Source organism: Dendropsophus ebraccatus, chromosome 9 (genome assembly GCF_027789765.1).
Source record: "Dendropsophus ebraccatus isolate aDenEbr1 chromosome 9, aDenEbr1.pat, whole genome shotgun sequence".
NCBI classification, from domain to species: domain Eukaryota; kingdom Metazoa; phylum Chordata; class Amphibia; order Anura; family Hylidae; genus Dendropsophus; species Dendropsophus ebraccatus.
Window position 1 is genome coordinate 97,190,542 of NC_091462.1, and position 18,866 is coordinate 97,209,407.

An 18,866-nucleotide genomic window follows, 5' to 3' on the forward strand; every position below is an offset into this window, starting at 1 on the left:
CCAATCAAAACTTTTAATATGTCTCTGTGACATGTCAAAAGTGTTTTATAACAACAGGTACACTCTAACTAAAACAGCATTTATATATATATATATATATATATATATATATATATATATATATATGTATATATATATATATATATATATATATATATATATATATATGTATCACATGATTTTAACAACTGTTGCTCTTGGGACAATCCCTTTAATTTTAATAGCCAGTTTATTTTGGTGTTGGTATTACTCAATATGCTCTTATCATATGTAAAGAATATGCACCATCTGCCAACAACTTGGCTCCTCTATGAAGATGGCCATGCTCATCCTCATAGATAGTTAAAGGTACAGTATAGTATAAAGCTTTATCACATATTAGATTGTCCATTTAAAAGCAAAGCAATAATGCATACAACACAGCAAAACACACAACAGTTTACATTGATTTGGTCATATATAGTTGATAGTAATTCTATGAGAAAACAGTGAATCCAGATGACACAATGTTCATTTATGTGTGGCTATTTCTAATGTTACTCATGAAATCAGAAAGTCCTGTTCTAATCTGGCCACCACTTAACACATACACAATAGGGTTCAGGCAGCTATTTACGAAGACAATGTTAGTCAAGAGCGTGAAGAATGTAAGAACTCTAATCATGGATATGAGGTTCATATTGAGAATGGCGATGAATAGCACAGTCTGTGTTATGACTACTGGAGTCCATGTTATAAAATACAAGATGATGATTGTGAGTACCAGTCGATACAGCCTGTGGGTATTAGTGGTGTTGGATTTTCTTACATACACAACTATAATTATATTGCAAATTATTACAATACCAAGAGGAATAAAATATCCAATGATAAAGAAAGGTATCACTTGCCGCTTTGTTATAAGTATCCAGTGGTTCCAAAAATCAATAGACCGTTCACCACTGCAACATGTGTCATTGAAGCAGCGATCAATGTTGGGGCTCAGCTTGGTGTAGATGTCAGAGAACGAGCCGTCATTTGTGGTGTTCCCACTACTCACATTATACTGTTTGTTAACTATAGTGGCTAAGGTATTAGTGTCTACATAGGTGCATTGCATGTCCCCTCCAATGTTCATTTCATCACTATTGTAGAACACCGGAAGGGATAACAGTATTGTAATAAACCAGATTAAGGAACATATCCAAAGAGAAACACGTTGGGACATGAATTTGTGGTGAAACATTGGGTTTGCTACAGACAATACTCTGGCAATGTTCAAGGCAATAAGAATATAAATACCAGTGTACATACTAACACAAAAAGAGAAGAGATAAAGTTTACACATGTACAGTCCGAATGTCCAGGTGCCTTTAAGAGTTGAGATGGCAAGAAACGGTAAGTTCAGGAGAATCAAGAGATCAGCAATGGCCAAATTCAGAAACCAGTATCTAGACTTGTATTTCTTCAAGATAAATCCAAGAAACCAGATGACTACTGCATTTCCCATCAATCCCACCAGGCAGATCACAATGGACATCACAAAATTGATGTATTGAAGAACAGATGTATAAGAGTCGTGGTATTCAAGAAGAAGACGTAGATCCGCTACAGAATAACAGAGATCATGAGAGGGAGCCATTTTTCCAATGTTAGACCCTGAAATTGAGCACAGACAGTCAGTAACAGTCCGACATGTCCTGGCATTGGTGATGTAAACATTTGTTAGAAAAGTATTCACACCCTTTAATGTTTTATTATTTCTCAGGTATTTGTTACTTTGCATTTCTTAGCCAGAGGTCAATGACAAGTTTTCTGGACATGAACTCTAAGGTTGCCCCAAGAGCTATGATATTCCCTTGCGGCTCACTTACAGAGCCTATTATACGTGCGGCAGGGGCTGCACATACATTGTTAAGGATGGCCATGCAGCCCTTGCTTTATATAGAAAATAATCCACTAGCCACGCTCCCCAGTGTCTTCCTGTCTGTTTCCGGCTAACTGGAGCTGTCTCTGAAGCTTCAAACCCATCTCAGAAGTGGGAAGCTGCTCAGCCAATCACTGACTGAGATGGGAAAGCGCCATTGCCAGTGATTTACTAGGCATTGCTCCCACCTAGCCAGAATCCTGCTCCACACTGAGGAGGGGCAACACCCTGAAACAGCTGTCTGTGAATGGTTACCTGGCCTTGGTTTTTCCCTTGTAATTACATTGACTTATAGGGCCACTTAATATGGTGGTTTTGGTGGTTTCCTTACAGGAGCCATCCCTTGGCTGTGTCCTTCCCGGGGGGATATCCGGCTAGTCCTGTGTTTCGAGACTCTTAAATGAGGCTCCACGGGCTCTTCTTTTGCATATTCATGTTTCCCAGGGAGCAATGCACCTAGGATTTCACTGCATTGAGCGATTTGACCGGCAGCCGGCAGCGTTATCGTTTGGCTGGTCTCCCTGAGATCAGCGATCTGTTTCTTTGCCAGTGATTGGCTAAGTGACCTGTCACTTCAGAGACAGGTGTAGAAGTTGCAGTGGCGGCTCCAGTCAGCTGCGAAGAGGCAGGAGGAAACTGGGGGAGTGGGGACTGGTAGGTATTTATCTTTATCTTTATACTGGTAAGTATTTATCTTTATTAATTTATCTTTATTAATTTCTATATACTTTAATCAGCCACCAACTGCACACTGGAGCATTGCATAGTCCTCCCAGCATTCTGAAAGACAACAATCAGCCTATGATTGGTTCCTCAGCTGATCGTCGTCTTTATTACACAGGACGATATCTGCCCGATTCTGCCTGATTGGGCAGGTATTCACCCTGTGTAATAAGGCCCTTAGACTGTAGGAGGAACCAGGAGGTAATAATGTTTCCACACCTTGAGCCGAGTAATGTATGGTAATGGTGTTCCATACAAACTGACTGTAAACCACAAAGATTAACTTTGCATTAACCAAAAGAAAGGGTACCTTAAAAAATAGAGACTCACAAAAGAAACATACATCTCAGTATTAAAATATGATCTCTGTAGGTATTCAAACTCTAATCTTACTCCAATGCACCATGTATATTCTACCATTTATTGATGAATTCTCCCCTAAACAAGTGATTCCCAGCTCCAGACTTACCCTACACTCTCCTAAAGTCATCCTATTTCAGTACGGAACAATAGTCTAGGTACTGGCCAAAAAAAGAGGTTTTTTTACAAATTCTCCAAACCTAATTGTAGCGTTCATCAGGGAGACAATAGACAACCTGACACAGATATCAGAGAGAAATTGGGCGATAACAGAAATTGGACCCAATGATACCCCATTCAGAGTGTACCTGAAAGGGGTATACAGCACATATCATACTGGTAGGTCCCAAACAGTCCATTGTTAAAAAAAGGCAGTAAGTAGTAAACACCCCTATATCTCAGGAACAGGAGACATAGAAAGAAAGTAAAGGTGCCATTGGAATGAGGGCTTTTCTGTATTTCTATACCTACATTAATATTGAAGGAGAAATAAAAAGAAACTACAGTGCAGGCAGTGGGGTGTGGGTACATAATAAAGAATTTATACTTACCAGTCTCTGTGCTCCCACAGCACCACATTACCACTACTGGACCACCAACATTCTCCCTCCTGTAGTGTCACAGCTCGGCTCAATTGCCCACTCAGCGGGCTGGACATCATTGTAGTCATTGACTGGCTAAGTAGGTAATCCATCAGCCAGTCGTGACTTACTAGGAAGCCAGGAGAAAATTAGTTCCAGTGGCAGTCAGATGGGAGGCACGGGGACAGGTAAGTATACATTCTTTTTATGTTCCACCCCACATCTGCCTGCACTATAGTTTTTTATTTCACAAGACTTATACTTTTAAGTTCAAAAGGCCTTGCATATGTAATAATAGATCATATGTTCCAACAGTAGGATGATCATCATTGTGACTGACAACACATGTTTTTCAAAAACCCTTTAAATCCATGCAACAAGTAATTATAAAAATGTGAGCTTTCCTAAATATTAATGAGCAATGTATTTTGTGTTATTATCGCTCCATCTACTGTTATTTGAAGATTGAGCACACCAACCCTTTGTTTTCTCTAAAGACAACACAACATCTGCCAACCACTTGGCTCAGCTATAAAGATGGCCATGTTTATTTCCATGCATAGTCACAGTACAGTATGAAGCTTTCTATATTAGATTGTCTATTTAAAAGCAATGACTGATACAATACAGGCAAAATACAGAACATGTGACATATATATATATATCATTCTATGTGACCCAATGTCTATTTATTTGTATCTATTTCTGATGTTACTTATAAAATCGGAAAGTCTTGTTCGCATCTGTCCCCCACTCAACATATACATAATGGGGTTAAAGCAGCTGTTTACATAAGCAATGTTAGTTAAGAGCGGCATGAATGTAAGGACATTGAACATGGATATGAGGTTCATATTGAGAATAGCGCTGTGTATCATAATCTCCGCTATGACAAGTGGAGTCTGTGTTATAAAATACACCATGATGATTATGAGTACGAGTCGATACAGCTTGTGGGTATTAGTGGTCTTGGATTTTCTCACATACGCAACTATAGTTATATTGCAGATTATTACAGCGCTAAGGGGAAGGAAATAGCCAATGATAAGCAAAGGTATTACAAACGCCTTTGTCATAGATATCAAGTAGTTCCAAAACTCAAGAGCCCCCTCACCACCGCAACATGTGTCAGGTGAGCAGTGGTCAATGTAGGGGCTCAGCTTGGTGTAGATGTCACAGAATGTCACTTCTCTTGTATTGTTCTCACGACTCATATTATACTTTTTGTTGACTATAGAGCCAAAGGTTTTATTATCTATAAAGGTGCATAGTGTGGCTTCTCCAATTTTCACTTCATCACTATTGTAGAACACTGGGAAGGTTAACAGTATTGGAATAAACCAGAATAAAGAACAGATCCAAAGAGAAACACGTTGGGACATGAATTTTAGGTGAAACATTGGTTTTGCTACAGACAATACTCTGGCAATGTTTAAGACAATAAGAATATAAACACCAGCATACATACTAACACAAAAAGAGAAGAGATAAAGTTTACACATAAATGGCCCAAATGTCCAGGTGCCTTTAAGATCTGAGATGGCCCGAAAGGGTAAGGTCAGGAGAGCCAAGAAATCAGTAATCGCCAAATTCAGAAACCAGTATCTAGACTTGTATTTCTTCATGATAAATCCAAGAAACCAGATGACTACTGCATTTCCCACCAATCCCACCAGGCAGATCACAATGGACATCACAAAAGTGAAGTATTGAAGAACAGATGTGTATAGGTCATGGTATTCAAGAAGACGACATAAATCCACAACGGTATAACAGAGATCATGGGAGAGAGCCATTATCCCAGTTTCGGATCCTGAAAATGAGCACAGACAGTCAGTAACAGTCCGCCATATCGGGTCAGATGACTAACTAGGGCTTATTTTTGTAGTTGGGCTTATATTTTAAGGCTACTTCAAAAGCCTGCAAAATAAAGCTAGGGTCTTATTTTTGGGGTAGGTATTATTTTCAGAGAAACACAGTAAATATACAGTGGGAAAAGTAATACTACTATAAATAATACTTGATACACTGCTGATTTTGCATGTTTCCCCGTCTACAAATAAAGGAGAGGTGTGTTATTTGTATCGTAGGTACACTTCAACTGACAAAATATATATTTTTTAAAATTCTGAATAGAAATTTTTGGCATCAACTTCACTCACCATCTTTGGAGGAAGAAAAAGGATGAGTACACCCCCAAGAACCCCCCCAAGGGGACAGGACGTTTGCACTGTATTGAAGAGAGGAGGAATGAAGCCATGTGTCGCAAGATTTTGGCCAATGACCTGCTTCCCTCAGTAAGAGCATGGAAGGTGGGTCGTGGCTGGGTGCTCAAGAATAACATTGACCCAAAACACACAGCCACCGCACCTAAGGTGGGATCCCTCCCCCACCAAACCCAGCCCCCATCCTGCACAGGGGAGGGGTTACTCATCCAGCAGTTGGGCTGGTGACATTACCACCCACCACTCCCCTAGTTCTTTGTGCACTAAAATCTTTGTGTATTGTTCTTTTCATTGATTCTTCTTTCTCTATTTCTCCCTATTTGCCACCATAAATGGTCTTTGATTTATCTTTACTGTTTTTGTTGTAAGAAGCATGCATACAGCTTTAATGATGGGTTAGAAAGTTTGTCATGAAATCAGCAAGAACGCAGTATCTATAGGGCTCCGGAGAGACAATTCTCCCTCTACAGAGGGAGAATTGTCTCTCCGGTGTGCATCAGGGCTCTTCGAACTGATCGCAGAGCCCCGATGGTAGCCATAGAAACCCGGAAGCCTCAGGCTTCCGGTTTCTAGCTACAGAGGCCAGCGGGGGTCAGGAGGCAAGGCAGGACGCGCGCCGTGCGCTCTACCCCCTCCCTGGGGAGAGTTCTATACGCCTATGCATATTCCAGTATCCAACAGTTGAATCATTAAAGTTGTGACTGCCATGACAACTGTTTTTCAGAAACCTTTTAAATTCATACAAGTCATTCAATTTTTTGATGACCAGAGTATTTTGTGTTATTATCACTCGATCTACTCTTGTTTTGGCTAAAGAATATGCAACATAGGTATAGATTGAGCACACTTAACTCATCATCATCTGGCAAACACTTGGCTTTGCTATGGAGATGGCCATGTTTATTTCCAAGGTACAGTACTGTATGAAGATTCTCATATTAGATTGTCCATTTAAAAGCAATGATGGACACGGACATAGTACAGAACGTATGACATTGATTTAGTCATATATAGTTGGCGATCATTCTAAGTGACACAATATCTAGTTATTTGTAGCTATTTCTGATGTTACTTATAAAATCAGAAAGTCTTGTTCGCATCTGTCCACCCCTCAACATATACATAATGGGGCTGAAGTAGCTGATTACATAATCAATGTTAGTTAAGAGCGGCAAGATTGTACTGTAGGGACATGGTGCCAAAGGTTTTATTATCTATAAACGTACCGTATAACAGTATAGTAAACCAGGTTAAAGAACAAAAGGCATTTAGAGATAAATTTGAGGTGAAATATTGGTTTTGCTACTCTGGCAATATTATAGGAATATAAAGACCAGCATACATGCTAACACAAAAAGTGAGATAAAGTTTACAAATGCACGGTCCAAATATACAGGTGCCTTTAAGATTTGAGATTTCATGAAATGGTAAGTTTAGGAGAGACAAGAAATCAATACAGGCCAATTCAGAAACCAGTATTTAGACCCATGTTCCTTCATGATAAATCCAAGAAACCAGATGACAACTGCGTTTCCCACCAATCCCACCAGGAAAATCACAATGGACGTCACAATAGTGAAGTATAGAAGAACAGATGTGTAGGAGTCACGGTATTCGAGAAGATGACGTATATCCAAAATGGAATAACATTTTTAAGAAAAGTATTCACACCCTTTAATGTGTATTAGCTCTTCAGGAGTCCATAACTTAAGGCAGTATTACACGATAATCCAGGTGAAGCGAGCGCAGACCTGTTAAGTCAAAAGGACATGGACTCCAAGCACCAGGGAACATGTGCACAGTGAATTTAGAAAGCATATGTGTAAGGGTGCACCTTCCTAATTACAGTATCAACTAATGTATGGCTACGGGTGGTATTACACGGGACGATTATCGTTCGAAAAATCATTAGATCATTCAGATTTGAACAATAATCGTTTCATATAATAGCAGGCGACGATTAAACGACCAACGAGAAATCGTTGATTGATAGAATCTGAACCTATTTTCATCATTGATCGCTCACAAGTTGTTCGAACATCGTTGAGTGTAATACACCATTTAGTTGTTCCCTGGTCTATTAGCCAGAAAAGGACGAGCACAAGAACAATCATTGTCTTTTGTAATAGGGTAAGCAATTTAAGATCGCTCGTCATATCAGTCGTTTGAGATCATTTATCGGTAATCGTTAATCGACGAAAAACTCATCCAGTGTAATACCACCCTAACCATAGTGCCCTGGCCACGCCTCTATGACACTTCAGAGTTGTAATAAAAAACATTTCTTGTTTAGTAATTGCAGCCTTGGGCAACTACAATAAAGGTATGGATAGTCTCATTGCTTACATCGCTATGTAGCCATGTAAGCAGCTTGGGGCGTCTTAGAAGTCTTTTAAAAAAGTTGTGAATTTCCCTTGCTTTTGAAAGTCAACGTATTTATTGTTATGTTTGCTCGGTCTACTCTTGTCCAAAGAATATGCATCTTACAGCGTATAAAATCGCAGATTTTTTTTTTCATATGGAAAACATAATATATGTTTTCCATATGAAAAAAAAAATCAGCGAAGATAACAATGGCATAATACATCACAGTTGATGCTGATTCAGTTACATATGGTTGATGATTATTCTATGGAAACATAGTGAATCTACATGTTGTAATGTCTATTCACATGTGGCCACTGTCACTCATGAAATCAGAAAGTCCTGTTTGCATCCTCCTACGTCTACGGTTGAAGCAGCTGTTCACATAAGCAATGTTGATAAAGAGCGGCAGGAATGAAAGGACATTGTACGTAAGGTTCTAATTGTGAACAGTGACAAATAACACAGTCTCTGCAATGACTGTCAGTCATTGAGTCCAGGAGGATTTGATAGACCCTATAGATGTTCTTACAATAACAACTATGGTTATATTGCAAATCATTTCAATGTTAATGGGAATAAAATGTCTAATGACAAAGCAAAGGTATCACAAACTGTAATGAGATTGGGTGTCCCCTCATCACCAAACACAAACGTATAATACCCATTATTTACTACTACAGTATCAATGGTCTTACTGCCTAAGTAGTTGCATAAAGAGACTTCAATTTTTACTTTGCCACTACAGTAAAACTCCAGGAGGCTACAGATCCAGAAAGAAACACGTCGAGAGATGAATTTGTGGTCATACTTTGGTTGTGCTACAGGCCAGTGATTTTCAACCAGTGTGCCGTGGCACACTAGTGTGCCGCGACACATGGTCGGTGTGCCGCGGGGAAAGTTCCCCAAACTATGGTGCCCCTGTGAAACAGGAGAAAACAATGGGGGAGAAACCTGGGGATGGGGGAGAAACAGGGGAGAGAAGCAGGGGGGAGAGAAACATGGGGATGGGGGAGAGAAACAGCGGAGAGAAGCAGGGGGGAGATAAGTTTGGTGGAGAGAAGCAGGGGGGAGAGAAGCACAGGAGAGAAGCAGGGAGGAGAAGTATGGTGGAGAGAAGTATGGTGGAGAGAAGCACAGGAGAGAAGCATGGGGTAGAGAAGCACAGGAGAGAAGCACAGGAGAGAAGCACGGGGGAGAGAAGCACAGGAGAGAAGCAGGGGGGAGAAGTATAGTGGAGAGAAGCACAGGAGAGAAGTAGGGGGGAGAAGTATGGTGGAGAGAAGCACAGGAGAGAAGCACGGGGAAGAGAAGCACAGGAGAGAAGCATGGGGGAGAGAAGCACAGGAGAGAAGCAGGGGGGAGAAGTATGGTGGAGAGAAGCACAGGAGAGAAGCAGGGGGGAGAAGTATGGTGGAGAGAAGCACAGGAGAGAAGTAGGGGGGAGAAGTATGGTGGAGAGAAGCACAGGAGAGAAGCACAGGGGGGGGGGGGGGGAAGAAAACAGGCCCAGGTTTCACACTGAGTGAGTATAAATACATTTATGGTGCGTTCACACCTACAGGATCTGCAGCTGATTTTCTGCAGCAGATTTCATTTAAATAACTGAACACAGCATCAAATCTGCTGCAGATCCTGTAGGTGTGAACGCACCCTTAGAATCTATATTATTAACTATATGTATAATATGTACTGTTTTCGTGTCATTTTGTGCCATTTTGGTTGGTGGTGTGCCCCGGGATTTTTTAAGTATAAAAAGTGTGCCGCGGCTCAAAAAAGGTTGAAAATCACTGCTACAGACGATACAAAGGGGTTTTAAAAAAAAAAAATGGACCAGGATAGCTCATCAGTCATCGGTCAGCGGGATGCCGACGCCAGGCACCTGCACCAATCAGCTGTTTGGCACCTTGCACTACACAGTGAACAGAGTTTGTCTCCATTCATTGTGTAGTGGTGGCGATGTGTAACTGCAGCTCTGCTCCTACTGTAAGCGATAAGGTCCGAAGAGCCAAGAAATCAGCAATTGCCACATTCAGAAACCAGTATTCAGACATGTATGCTAAGAGGGATATTTATCAAGCACTCTTTCAGTAAGACTGGCCTTTGTTGCCCATAGCAACCAATCACAGCTCAGCTTCCAAAAATGAATAGGCTCTGGTAAAATGAAAGCTGAGCTGTGATTGGTTGCTATGGACAACAAAGGACAGTGTTACTAAAAGAAGGCTTGATAAACTTCCCTCTAAACAACAGTACAAGGGGCCACAATCTGAGACTAGTTTGGGGGAGAATAAGAGCAATATAAGAAAACTTTTGAGGAGATTTATTAGGGTATCTTATGGTAACAATCTTTTTCTCTCCAATCACAGCTCAGCTTTCATTTTACCAGAGCAATATGAGAAATAAGAGCTGAGCTGTGATTGGTTCCTATGGGCAACAAATAGTCCCTTATTATATAATAAATCTGTGCAATAAATCTCCCCCATTGCTTCACACATAGCGTAGTAGACGCTTGTTATGATATATGGGCAGACAAGTCGGACCATCGGGTTAATTTCTGTTACCTTATACCAATTAAATTCTGTGAGGTGAATATTTTACTATATATTATATATCATTTTAATTAATGGGGTATACCCATCTAGGACACATATGGCATATCTTCAGGATATCTACAGTTTTGCTGGGTTCACACCACGTACATTTCAGTCAGTATTGTTGTCCTCATATTGCAACCAAAACCAGGAGTGGATTAAAAACACAGAAAGGATCTGTCCACACAATGTTGAAATTGAGTGGATGGCCGCCATATAACAGCAAATAACGGTCATTATTTCAATATAACAGCCGTTGTTCTAAAATAACAGCAAATATTTGCCATTAAATGGCGGCCATCCACTCAATTTCAACATTGTGTGAACAGAGCCTTTCTGTGTTTTTAATCCACTACTGGATTTGGTTGCAATATGAGGACCACAATACTGACTGAAATATAAGTAGTGTGAACCCAGCCTTATAAAAACTGTTGCCTCAGCTATGTCTTACCAACAATAACAACCCTGTGAACCAGGGGCGGATTAACTTTACCATAGGCCTGGGCCGACCAACCCCACTGTAACTATGGCAGCACTAGAGTGGTGTTCATAGTACACGATAGATAATATCATCATGATGCGTTGATTTGTGCAAAATTGCGGTAAAAAAACAGCGATTTTTTTTTTTCAAATCATGGCAGAAATATAGTCAGGAGACAGTATACCACTGAAAGTAAAAGTCTTTTTGGGTGGCCATGGGTCCCCAGGAGCCTAGGGCCCCGGGCTACCGCATGAAACGAACCTATTATAATCCGCTACTGCTGTGAACACACTTTCATTGGAACTTCTGTGGCCCTCGGCAGGTGAGGAGTGCAATAATGCTGCATTAAAACAATTGTTTACAAAGAACTAAAGCGCACCTCATTGGTGATAGGCACTGGTCGATACAAACCATTGCTGTGTATCCAGTTATTACAGCCATTGCACCAACAGTCTATAACACAGGTGTCAAACCCACATCCCTCCAGCTGTTGCAAAACTACAATTCCCATCATGCCCGGACAGCCAAGGATTTAGCTTTGGCTGACCGTGCATAATGGGAATTATAGTTTTGCAACAGCTGGAGGGCCGCGGGTTTGACACCCCTGATCCATGAGCCTATCACATACAAGATGTCAGTAAATGGAAGCAAAGGGTTACAAATGACCCAGATTATACTGGTGGACGAACCAGGATACAATATTACAGTATTTCATATTACACGCCTTGAACTAGTGTTCCACACAAAATCGCTGTAAGCCAATATGTATGAATTCAGCATTAACCAAAATAAAGAGGAACTCCAAAAATAATCCGAATCTGCTCAATTCTCAGATCTGAAATTATCAATTTTCTACACAGGTCCATGCATTATTGGACACACTTTCAGTTATATGGACATTTTACACATATATATATATATATATATATATATATATATATATTATTTTCTGCCTAATTTCTTGATAGAACTTACTGATATCACAATAACACATGATGAAACTAGAACCATAACCTCCTGAAATTTTTGCACCAAATGATTTATCTATGCTAGTCAGACGCAGGAATTTCACGGACAATGTAGAAGTTCCTTTTGCCCATCTGAGAGTCGTCTTCTGCTGGACTTTTGAGACCTATTATTGTATTAGAGTCTGGACCCACTAAGTCACAGGTGTCAAACTTATGGCCCTCCAACAGTTTCAAAACTACCATTTCCATCATGCCAATGTTTTAGCTGTCCAGGCACGATGAGGATTACGTTTTGTAATGGCTGGAAAGCCGCAAGTTTGACACCCCATGCACTAGGGGGTTTCATGGTACTTTGGTGGGCAAGGAGAAACCCTGCTCAGTATGACTTCTGTGCAACAATGGTCTTGTAATTCCATAGTAACCAATCTGTGACTACATTTCAGTTTTAGGGCAATTTAAAAATTAAAGTAGAACTCTGATTGATTGTTTGTTTATTGACAACAAGGACTTTTCTCCATTCTTTCATAGTAAATACAATGCAGTAGGAATTGTATTTCTCCCATATTTGTGTAAATGAATGATAAGCACTATACCATGACATAAAAGGTGGTTTCCAACATCTAGAAATGATATAAAAAAGGTAGCAGCACTCACCCAGGTAACTCAGTCTTTTCTTCTCTTTTATAGTAACATGCAACTGGAGGGTAAAAACACAAATGTACACTGAAGCAACGGATGTTTCATGGGTTAGCACTTCATCTTAGAATCAGAAAAAGTGTTTTCCCATTATGTGTAGAGCTACAGCTATGTACAATCACATGCACAATCGGATGGAAGCATCTGTTTGCCTAAGCAATGTTGATAAAGAGCCGAGGACGTTGAACATGACTTTGAGGTTCATATTGTAAACAGTGATAAATAACACAATCTCGGCTATGACTGCTGGAGTCCATGTAAATACACCATAAGGCTAGGTTCACACACGGTAAAATAAAAAGTGTGAATAGGTGAAAGAAAAGTCGTATTTTGCAAAAGCAGATAATGTATAATGAGCGTATTCATTATTTTGATGTTCATAATCAATTACCGCCTGAAAATTATTGTCATATTTCACCTTGATTTTATGGTGTCTGATTTGATAGAGCCTGGGGATTTTCTCACATGAACAACTATGGTTATATTGCAAAATTACTACAATGTTAAAGGAAATAAGATATCTAATAATAAGCAAAGGTATCACAAACTGGATTGAAGAAAACATCAAAAGTTTCCAAAGACTGAGTGTCCCCTCACCATTGTGAGTAACATAAAAAAAGAAAAAAAGGTACCAGCACTCACACAGTTGTCTCAGGTACAAACACAAGTGCACACTGAAGCAATGGCCGTTCTGTGGGTTAGGACTTCATCTGGGCTTGGAAAAGGGGTTTTCCAATTATGTGTAGAGAAACTCCTATGTGTAACATAATTTTTAATGTTAAAAAAATGGGTTCTTAACCCAACAAATAACGGTTCATAGGTCATCTCTCCAATGGTAACAAATGGTATGAATGGTGAAATTTTTTTTTACAAATATGCCCAGGCTGACTTTAAAATAAATTATACTGTACTTACCTCCTTTGCTCCCCCACAGCCTTTGGTGTCACACTGTGTCCCACTTCAGCTAGTCATTGGCTTAGGGCCCTATTACACCAAACGATTGGCCAATTACCAGTCATTCCGGGCTTTAATTGCTTGGTGTAATAGCGCCTGTGAAAAGACCAAAATGAGCTGTCATGGCGGTCTTAAAACAGGTTGAATAATCCTGATCAACGGTCTGCTGGCCATTACTCTGTGCAATAGGAGCGGCAGCCCCACTTCTTGATCTCCGCAACACATCCCCCACTCCTCCCTGTTTGTTGTCTGTGCATGCAATAGCACCTGACAGGTCGGCGCTCATTTCCTCCTCTACATCACTAGGTGTAGTACGGCCCTTAGCAGAAATGTCTTCTGCTGACCTCAAGAAGTGGAACACAGTGGAGGCCAGGAGCTATGACGTCATAGGCTGTGAGGGAGGTAAGTACAGGTTTCTTTTCTTTTATCAGCCAGCCGAAGAATATTTGCAGAAAAATCTTTTTGACAGACATCTTTAAAGGTTTTGTAAAAAAAAAAAAAATTAGAAAGTCTACTTTGTTCCTAGAATTAGTCTACGTTTGATAGCCCTCTTTATTTGAATAAGCTACCCATTGAACTCATTGAATAAGCTACCCATTGAACTCATTGGCAAGTACAACTTTTCTGGTTATAAAACAGACTTTTTTAGAAGCCCTGACAAATTCTTTAAGAAAAATGATAAGGTCTCCCATGGTGATGCCCCATATGTTCCAAAATAAGGATACTAACTAGAGATGATAGCAACTCAAGCGTGCTCAAGCCAAATCATTTGGCATTTGAATACTGTTGGCTGAAGAAGTTAGTTGCAACATGGATACAACTATGCTCTATGAGTTGCGCTCATCTCTAATCCTAATCACTGTGTCTGTCATGGCAGGTTATAGTTGTTTACCAGAATCCCCTTTAAATACTAAAAGCTAGTATTGATGTAAAGGCCCTATTCCACGGAACGATTATCGTCCGTATTCGGCCGATATCGGCGGCTACGGACGATAGTCGTTCCGTGGAATAGAGTGCAACGATCAGCCAACATCGTTCATGTCGGCTGATCGTTGCAGTCACCTGATATAGCAGCGATCTGCTGCCGTCGCTCCGTTGAATAGGAGCGTCGGCAGCAGACGCTGCTATATCCTATGGGCTGCCCGGACGATCAGCGATCACACAGGCAGCCCCCCCCCCCCCGCAGGTCCCCGCCGCCCCTCCCACACTCACCTGCTCGCTGCAGCCGCGTTGAATAGCGGCGGCAGCGAGCGGGGAACGAGGAGCAAACGAGCTCCTCTAAACGACCCGTGTAATAGGCCCTTAAGTTCCCTTGCTAGTGTATTCTTTGTTATTGTTGCTCTTTCTACTCTTCTCATGTCCAAAGAGTATGCATCTTTCGAGGTACAAATCTTTTGTTCAATCAATTAAGATAAAAAATCAATGGTAGACTCAATTCAGAAGAGTAGATGTTGATTTGGTCACATATGGTTGGTGGTCATCTTATGGGAACATAGTGGATCCAGGTTATATAATGTAAGGTTGTCTATTCACTTGCAGATATTTCTGATGCCAACTGTAATATCGGAAAGTCCTGTTCGCATCCTCCCACTGCTCAACACATACACAATAGGGTTCAGGCAGCTGTTTGTATAAGCAATGGAGATCAAGAGTGGCAAAAAAATAAGGGCATGGAGCATTGCTAGAAGGTTCATGTTATGAACAGCGATGAATATCACAGTCTCGGTTAAGACTACTGGAGTCCGTGTTATGAAATACACCATGATGATCACGAGTACAGTTCGATAGAGTCTGTGGGTGTTAACAGTCCTGGATTTTCTAACGCGAACAACTATAGTCATATTGCAAATTATTACAACGCCAAGAGGAATAAAATATCCAAAGATAAGTAAAGGTATTATAAATCGTTTGGAAGAAAACATCAAATGGTTCCAAAAATCAAGCGACTCCTCACCACCACAACACGTGTAAGTTGTGCAATTTTCGATGTAGGGCCTCATCTTGGTGTAGATGTCAGAGACTGAGATGTCTCGTGTAGCGTTCTCATTACTCACGTTATACCTGTCTACTTCAACATCCAAGGTCTTACTACTTAAAAAGCTACATAGTTTAACGTCTCCAATCTTTACTTCACCACCATAGTAGAGCACAGGGAGGCTAAACAGAGCTGTAATAAACCAAATGAAAATACAGATCCAAAAAGAAACCCGTCGGGAGATGAATTTAAGGTGAAACATTGGTTTTGCTACAGACAATACTCTGGCAATATTTAAGGCTGTAAGAGTATAAATACTAGTATACATATTAATACTTAAAGAGAAGAGAAAAAGTTTACACATGTGTGACCCAAATGTCCAGGTGCCTTTAAGAAATGACATGGTGTGAAGTGGTAAGAACAGAAGAGAGAGGAAATCAGCAATGGCCAAATTCAGGAACCAGTATTTAGACTTGTGTTTCTTCATGATAAATCCAATAACGCAGATGACAACTGCATTTCCCACCAATCCCACCAGGCAGGTAATAATGGAAATCACAAAAGTGAAGTACCATAGGACAGATGAGTAAGAGTCATGGTATTCAAGGAGAACACGAATATCCGTAATGGAATAACAGAGACCATCGGACAAAGCCATTTTCCGCAGTTTCCCTGAAAATGAGCACAGACAGTCAGTAAGAGCCTGTCACCTTCTGTCATTTATTATGCAGTGATGTAAGGAGGAGTTATACTCACACTTTTTAGAAGAAAACTCCAGAGAAAAGTAAAAATCCAGGGTCAGTGGTGAGGTAGGGCGGGGGGTTTGGGCAGAAAATAATTACCAGTCCCCATCTCTTGCAGTGCTGGAGAAACTGGACACTGTAGGCTGAGGTCGAGCTTGTGACGCTGCGCTGAGGGGGCACAGGGACAGGTAAGTATGCCGTCTTTATTATGCTTTCAACCTTCCCACCCTGCAAACCCTGGATTTATACTTTTCACCGGAGTACACCTTTAGTGTTCATTTGTTCGTTAGGAAGCTATAATTGTGTGACCAATCCCATGCTACAACATACTTCCTTGCTTACAAACTAGCAAAAAAAATGGAAGAGGAATCTTCTATGGTTTACTAAAGAGTTAAAAGGAACCAACAGCAGAGCTATACTATGCAGCTTCCTGAAGTTACTAGCCACGTCTGCAGTGGTAGCTTTACACTTTAAAGACCGGTTGAATCCTCTGCTGCACGATGACAAGAGAGGAATGGCAACTAGTCATCTGGGCGGGGAGCTGCCAGTGACTAGTCACAGCTCTCTGCCTATCAGTGCGAAGTGCAAGGATGACTGATAGGCAGAGAGCTGTGACTAGACTAATAAAAGCTGGAAGAATAGCAGATAGAGATATATTGTGAGCTTGCATCACATCTGGTGGGTACTGTCATTTAACCACTTTAATGCCATGAACAATGGTGATCATGACATTTAAATGCCCCCAATCACCTGCCAATCGGTTACTATGGCAGCTGGAGGCCTTTATATCAGCCATAATGACTCTGCTGTCTTAGGCAGACTTTACCAGCAGTTCACAGATCTAACTGATCAGTGATATGCATTTATAAGGACTTTTTTGGCATATACTTTGCATATATTTTGCACATGGCAATATCAAATATGTTGTTATTAGAGATGAGCGAACCGGGTTCGGGTCCGAGTCTATCCGAACCCGAACGTTTGGTATTTGATTAGCTGGGGCTGCTGAACTTGGATAAAGCTCTAAGGTTGTCTGGAAAACATGGATACAACCAATGACTATATCCATGTTTTCCACATAGCCGAAAGTTCGGGTTCGGATCGACTTGAGCATGCTCGAGGTTCACTCATCTCTAGTTGTTATATATTTATATTGCCACCTCTGTCAGTGCTAGGAACTGTCTGTCCAGAGCAGTAGCAAATGCCTATAATAAACCTCTACTGCTCTGGACAGTTCCTGACACAAACAGAGGTGGCAGTAGAGAGCAGTGTCAGACTTGATAGGATACACCACTTCCTGTAGGACATACAGCGGCTAATAAGTACTGGAAGGCTTGAGATTTTTTTAATAGAAGTAAATTACAGTCTGTATACCTTTTGTGACACCAGTTGATTTAAAAACAAGGTTTTTTTTCGCCAGAGTACCCTTTTAGTCTCATCAGGCTTTCCACAAAGCTACACTTTTACCTACATCTCCTCCATCATCTCTGTCTACCACCTCCACCATCTCCAGTTACTTATATGGAAAACCTAATCTGGATTTACTTTGTACAATGTTTATAGCGAATAACAGGAAATAGCTCATGCTGTGTAATTACAATAATATCTTATTTCTAAAAAAAAAAAAGTTGAGAGTCAAATATTCTAGATGCAGAATTTACAATGGGCTTGTCTCTATACAAATCGCTGTAATCCCTGTTACTATTGAATGACCTCAGAGAGTAAGAGAGGTCAAAGGACAGGGATCACTATAGTCAAAACAGATGGGATGACGGTGGTGATGACGATGACAATAATAATAAAACGTTTTCATAAAATTCATTATCTTCTTTATTCAGAAGCAGTGCATTCAAGGACAATATAAAGGAAATACTGTAAAAGTTTCAGATTAGCGTTCCTTTCGCTCATAAGAGGAAATGTGTTGCTCTCCGGCACTATGGCTATCCTGAAGAAGGATTCAGCTCTAAATAGTTGTCTTCTGCTTGACTTGCCTCAGATATGTAGATGGATATGTTTATTCTAATGCACAGTTAATAATACAAAGCTTCACACATGGGGTCTAGGTAGTTCATGGGGCCCCATAGCAAAAAACTGTCAGGGGCCCCATGAATCCTGTACAGCCCCCCCCCTATATTCACATGACCCAGTGCAGTCCCACTGCATTCTGTTCTCCCAGATCCCTGGCGCACGAGTGATGTCACAGGGAGAACAGAACACAGAGGGACTGTACAGGGTCATGTTAGCAATTTAGGGATGGTCCGAACCCTCTGAGGTTCGGGTTCGTATGAACCCGAACGCT

The 18,866-nt window shown here is 40.7% G+C and overlaps 2 protein-coding genes across 2 annotated transcripts in view; both read right to left on the reverse strand.

Moving 5' to 3' along the window:
• Window positions 1–244: 244 nt before the first annotated feature.
• On the reverse strand, window positions 245–12,908 carry LOC138801292 (formyl peptide receptor 2-like). The gene is made up of 2 exons (XM_069983936.1): window positions 12,854–12,908; window positions 245–1,638 (listed from the first exon to the last, which is right to left on the reverse strand). The coding sequence occupies exon 2, from the start codon at window positions 1,619–1,621 to the stop codon at window positions 515–517; it is 1,107 nt and encodes a 368-aa protein (XP_069840037.1). The 5' UTR covers window positions 1,622–1,638; window positions 12,854–12,908; the 3' UTR covers window positions 245–514.
• Window positions 4,090–18,866, reverse strand: part of LOC138801291 (N-formyl peptide receptor 3-like) — a 41,022-nt gene continuing 26,245 nt past the window's right edge. The window contains exon 2 of the mRNA XM_069983934.1: window positions 4,090–5,383. Within this exon, the coding sequence (XP_069840035.1) occupies window positions 4,260–5,366 (1,107 nt within the window). The 5' untranslated portion in view covers window positions 5,367–5,383 and the 3' untranslated portion in view covers window positions 4,090–4,259. The remainder of the gene's footprint in view (window positions 5,384–18,866) is intronic.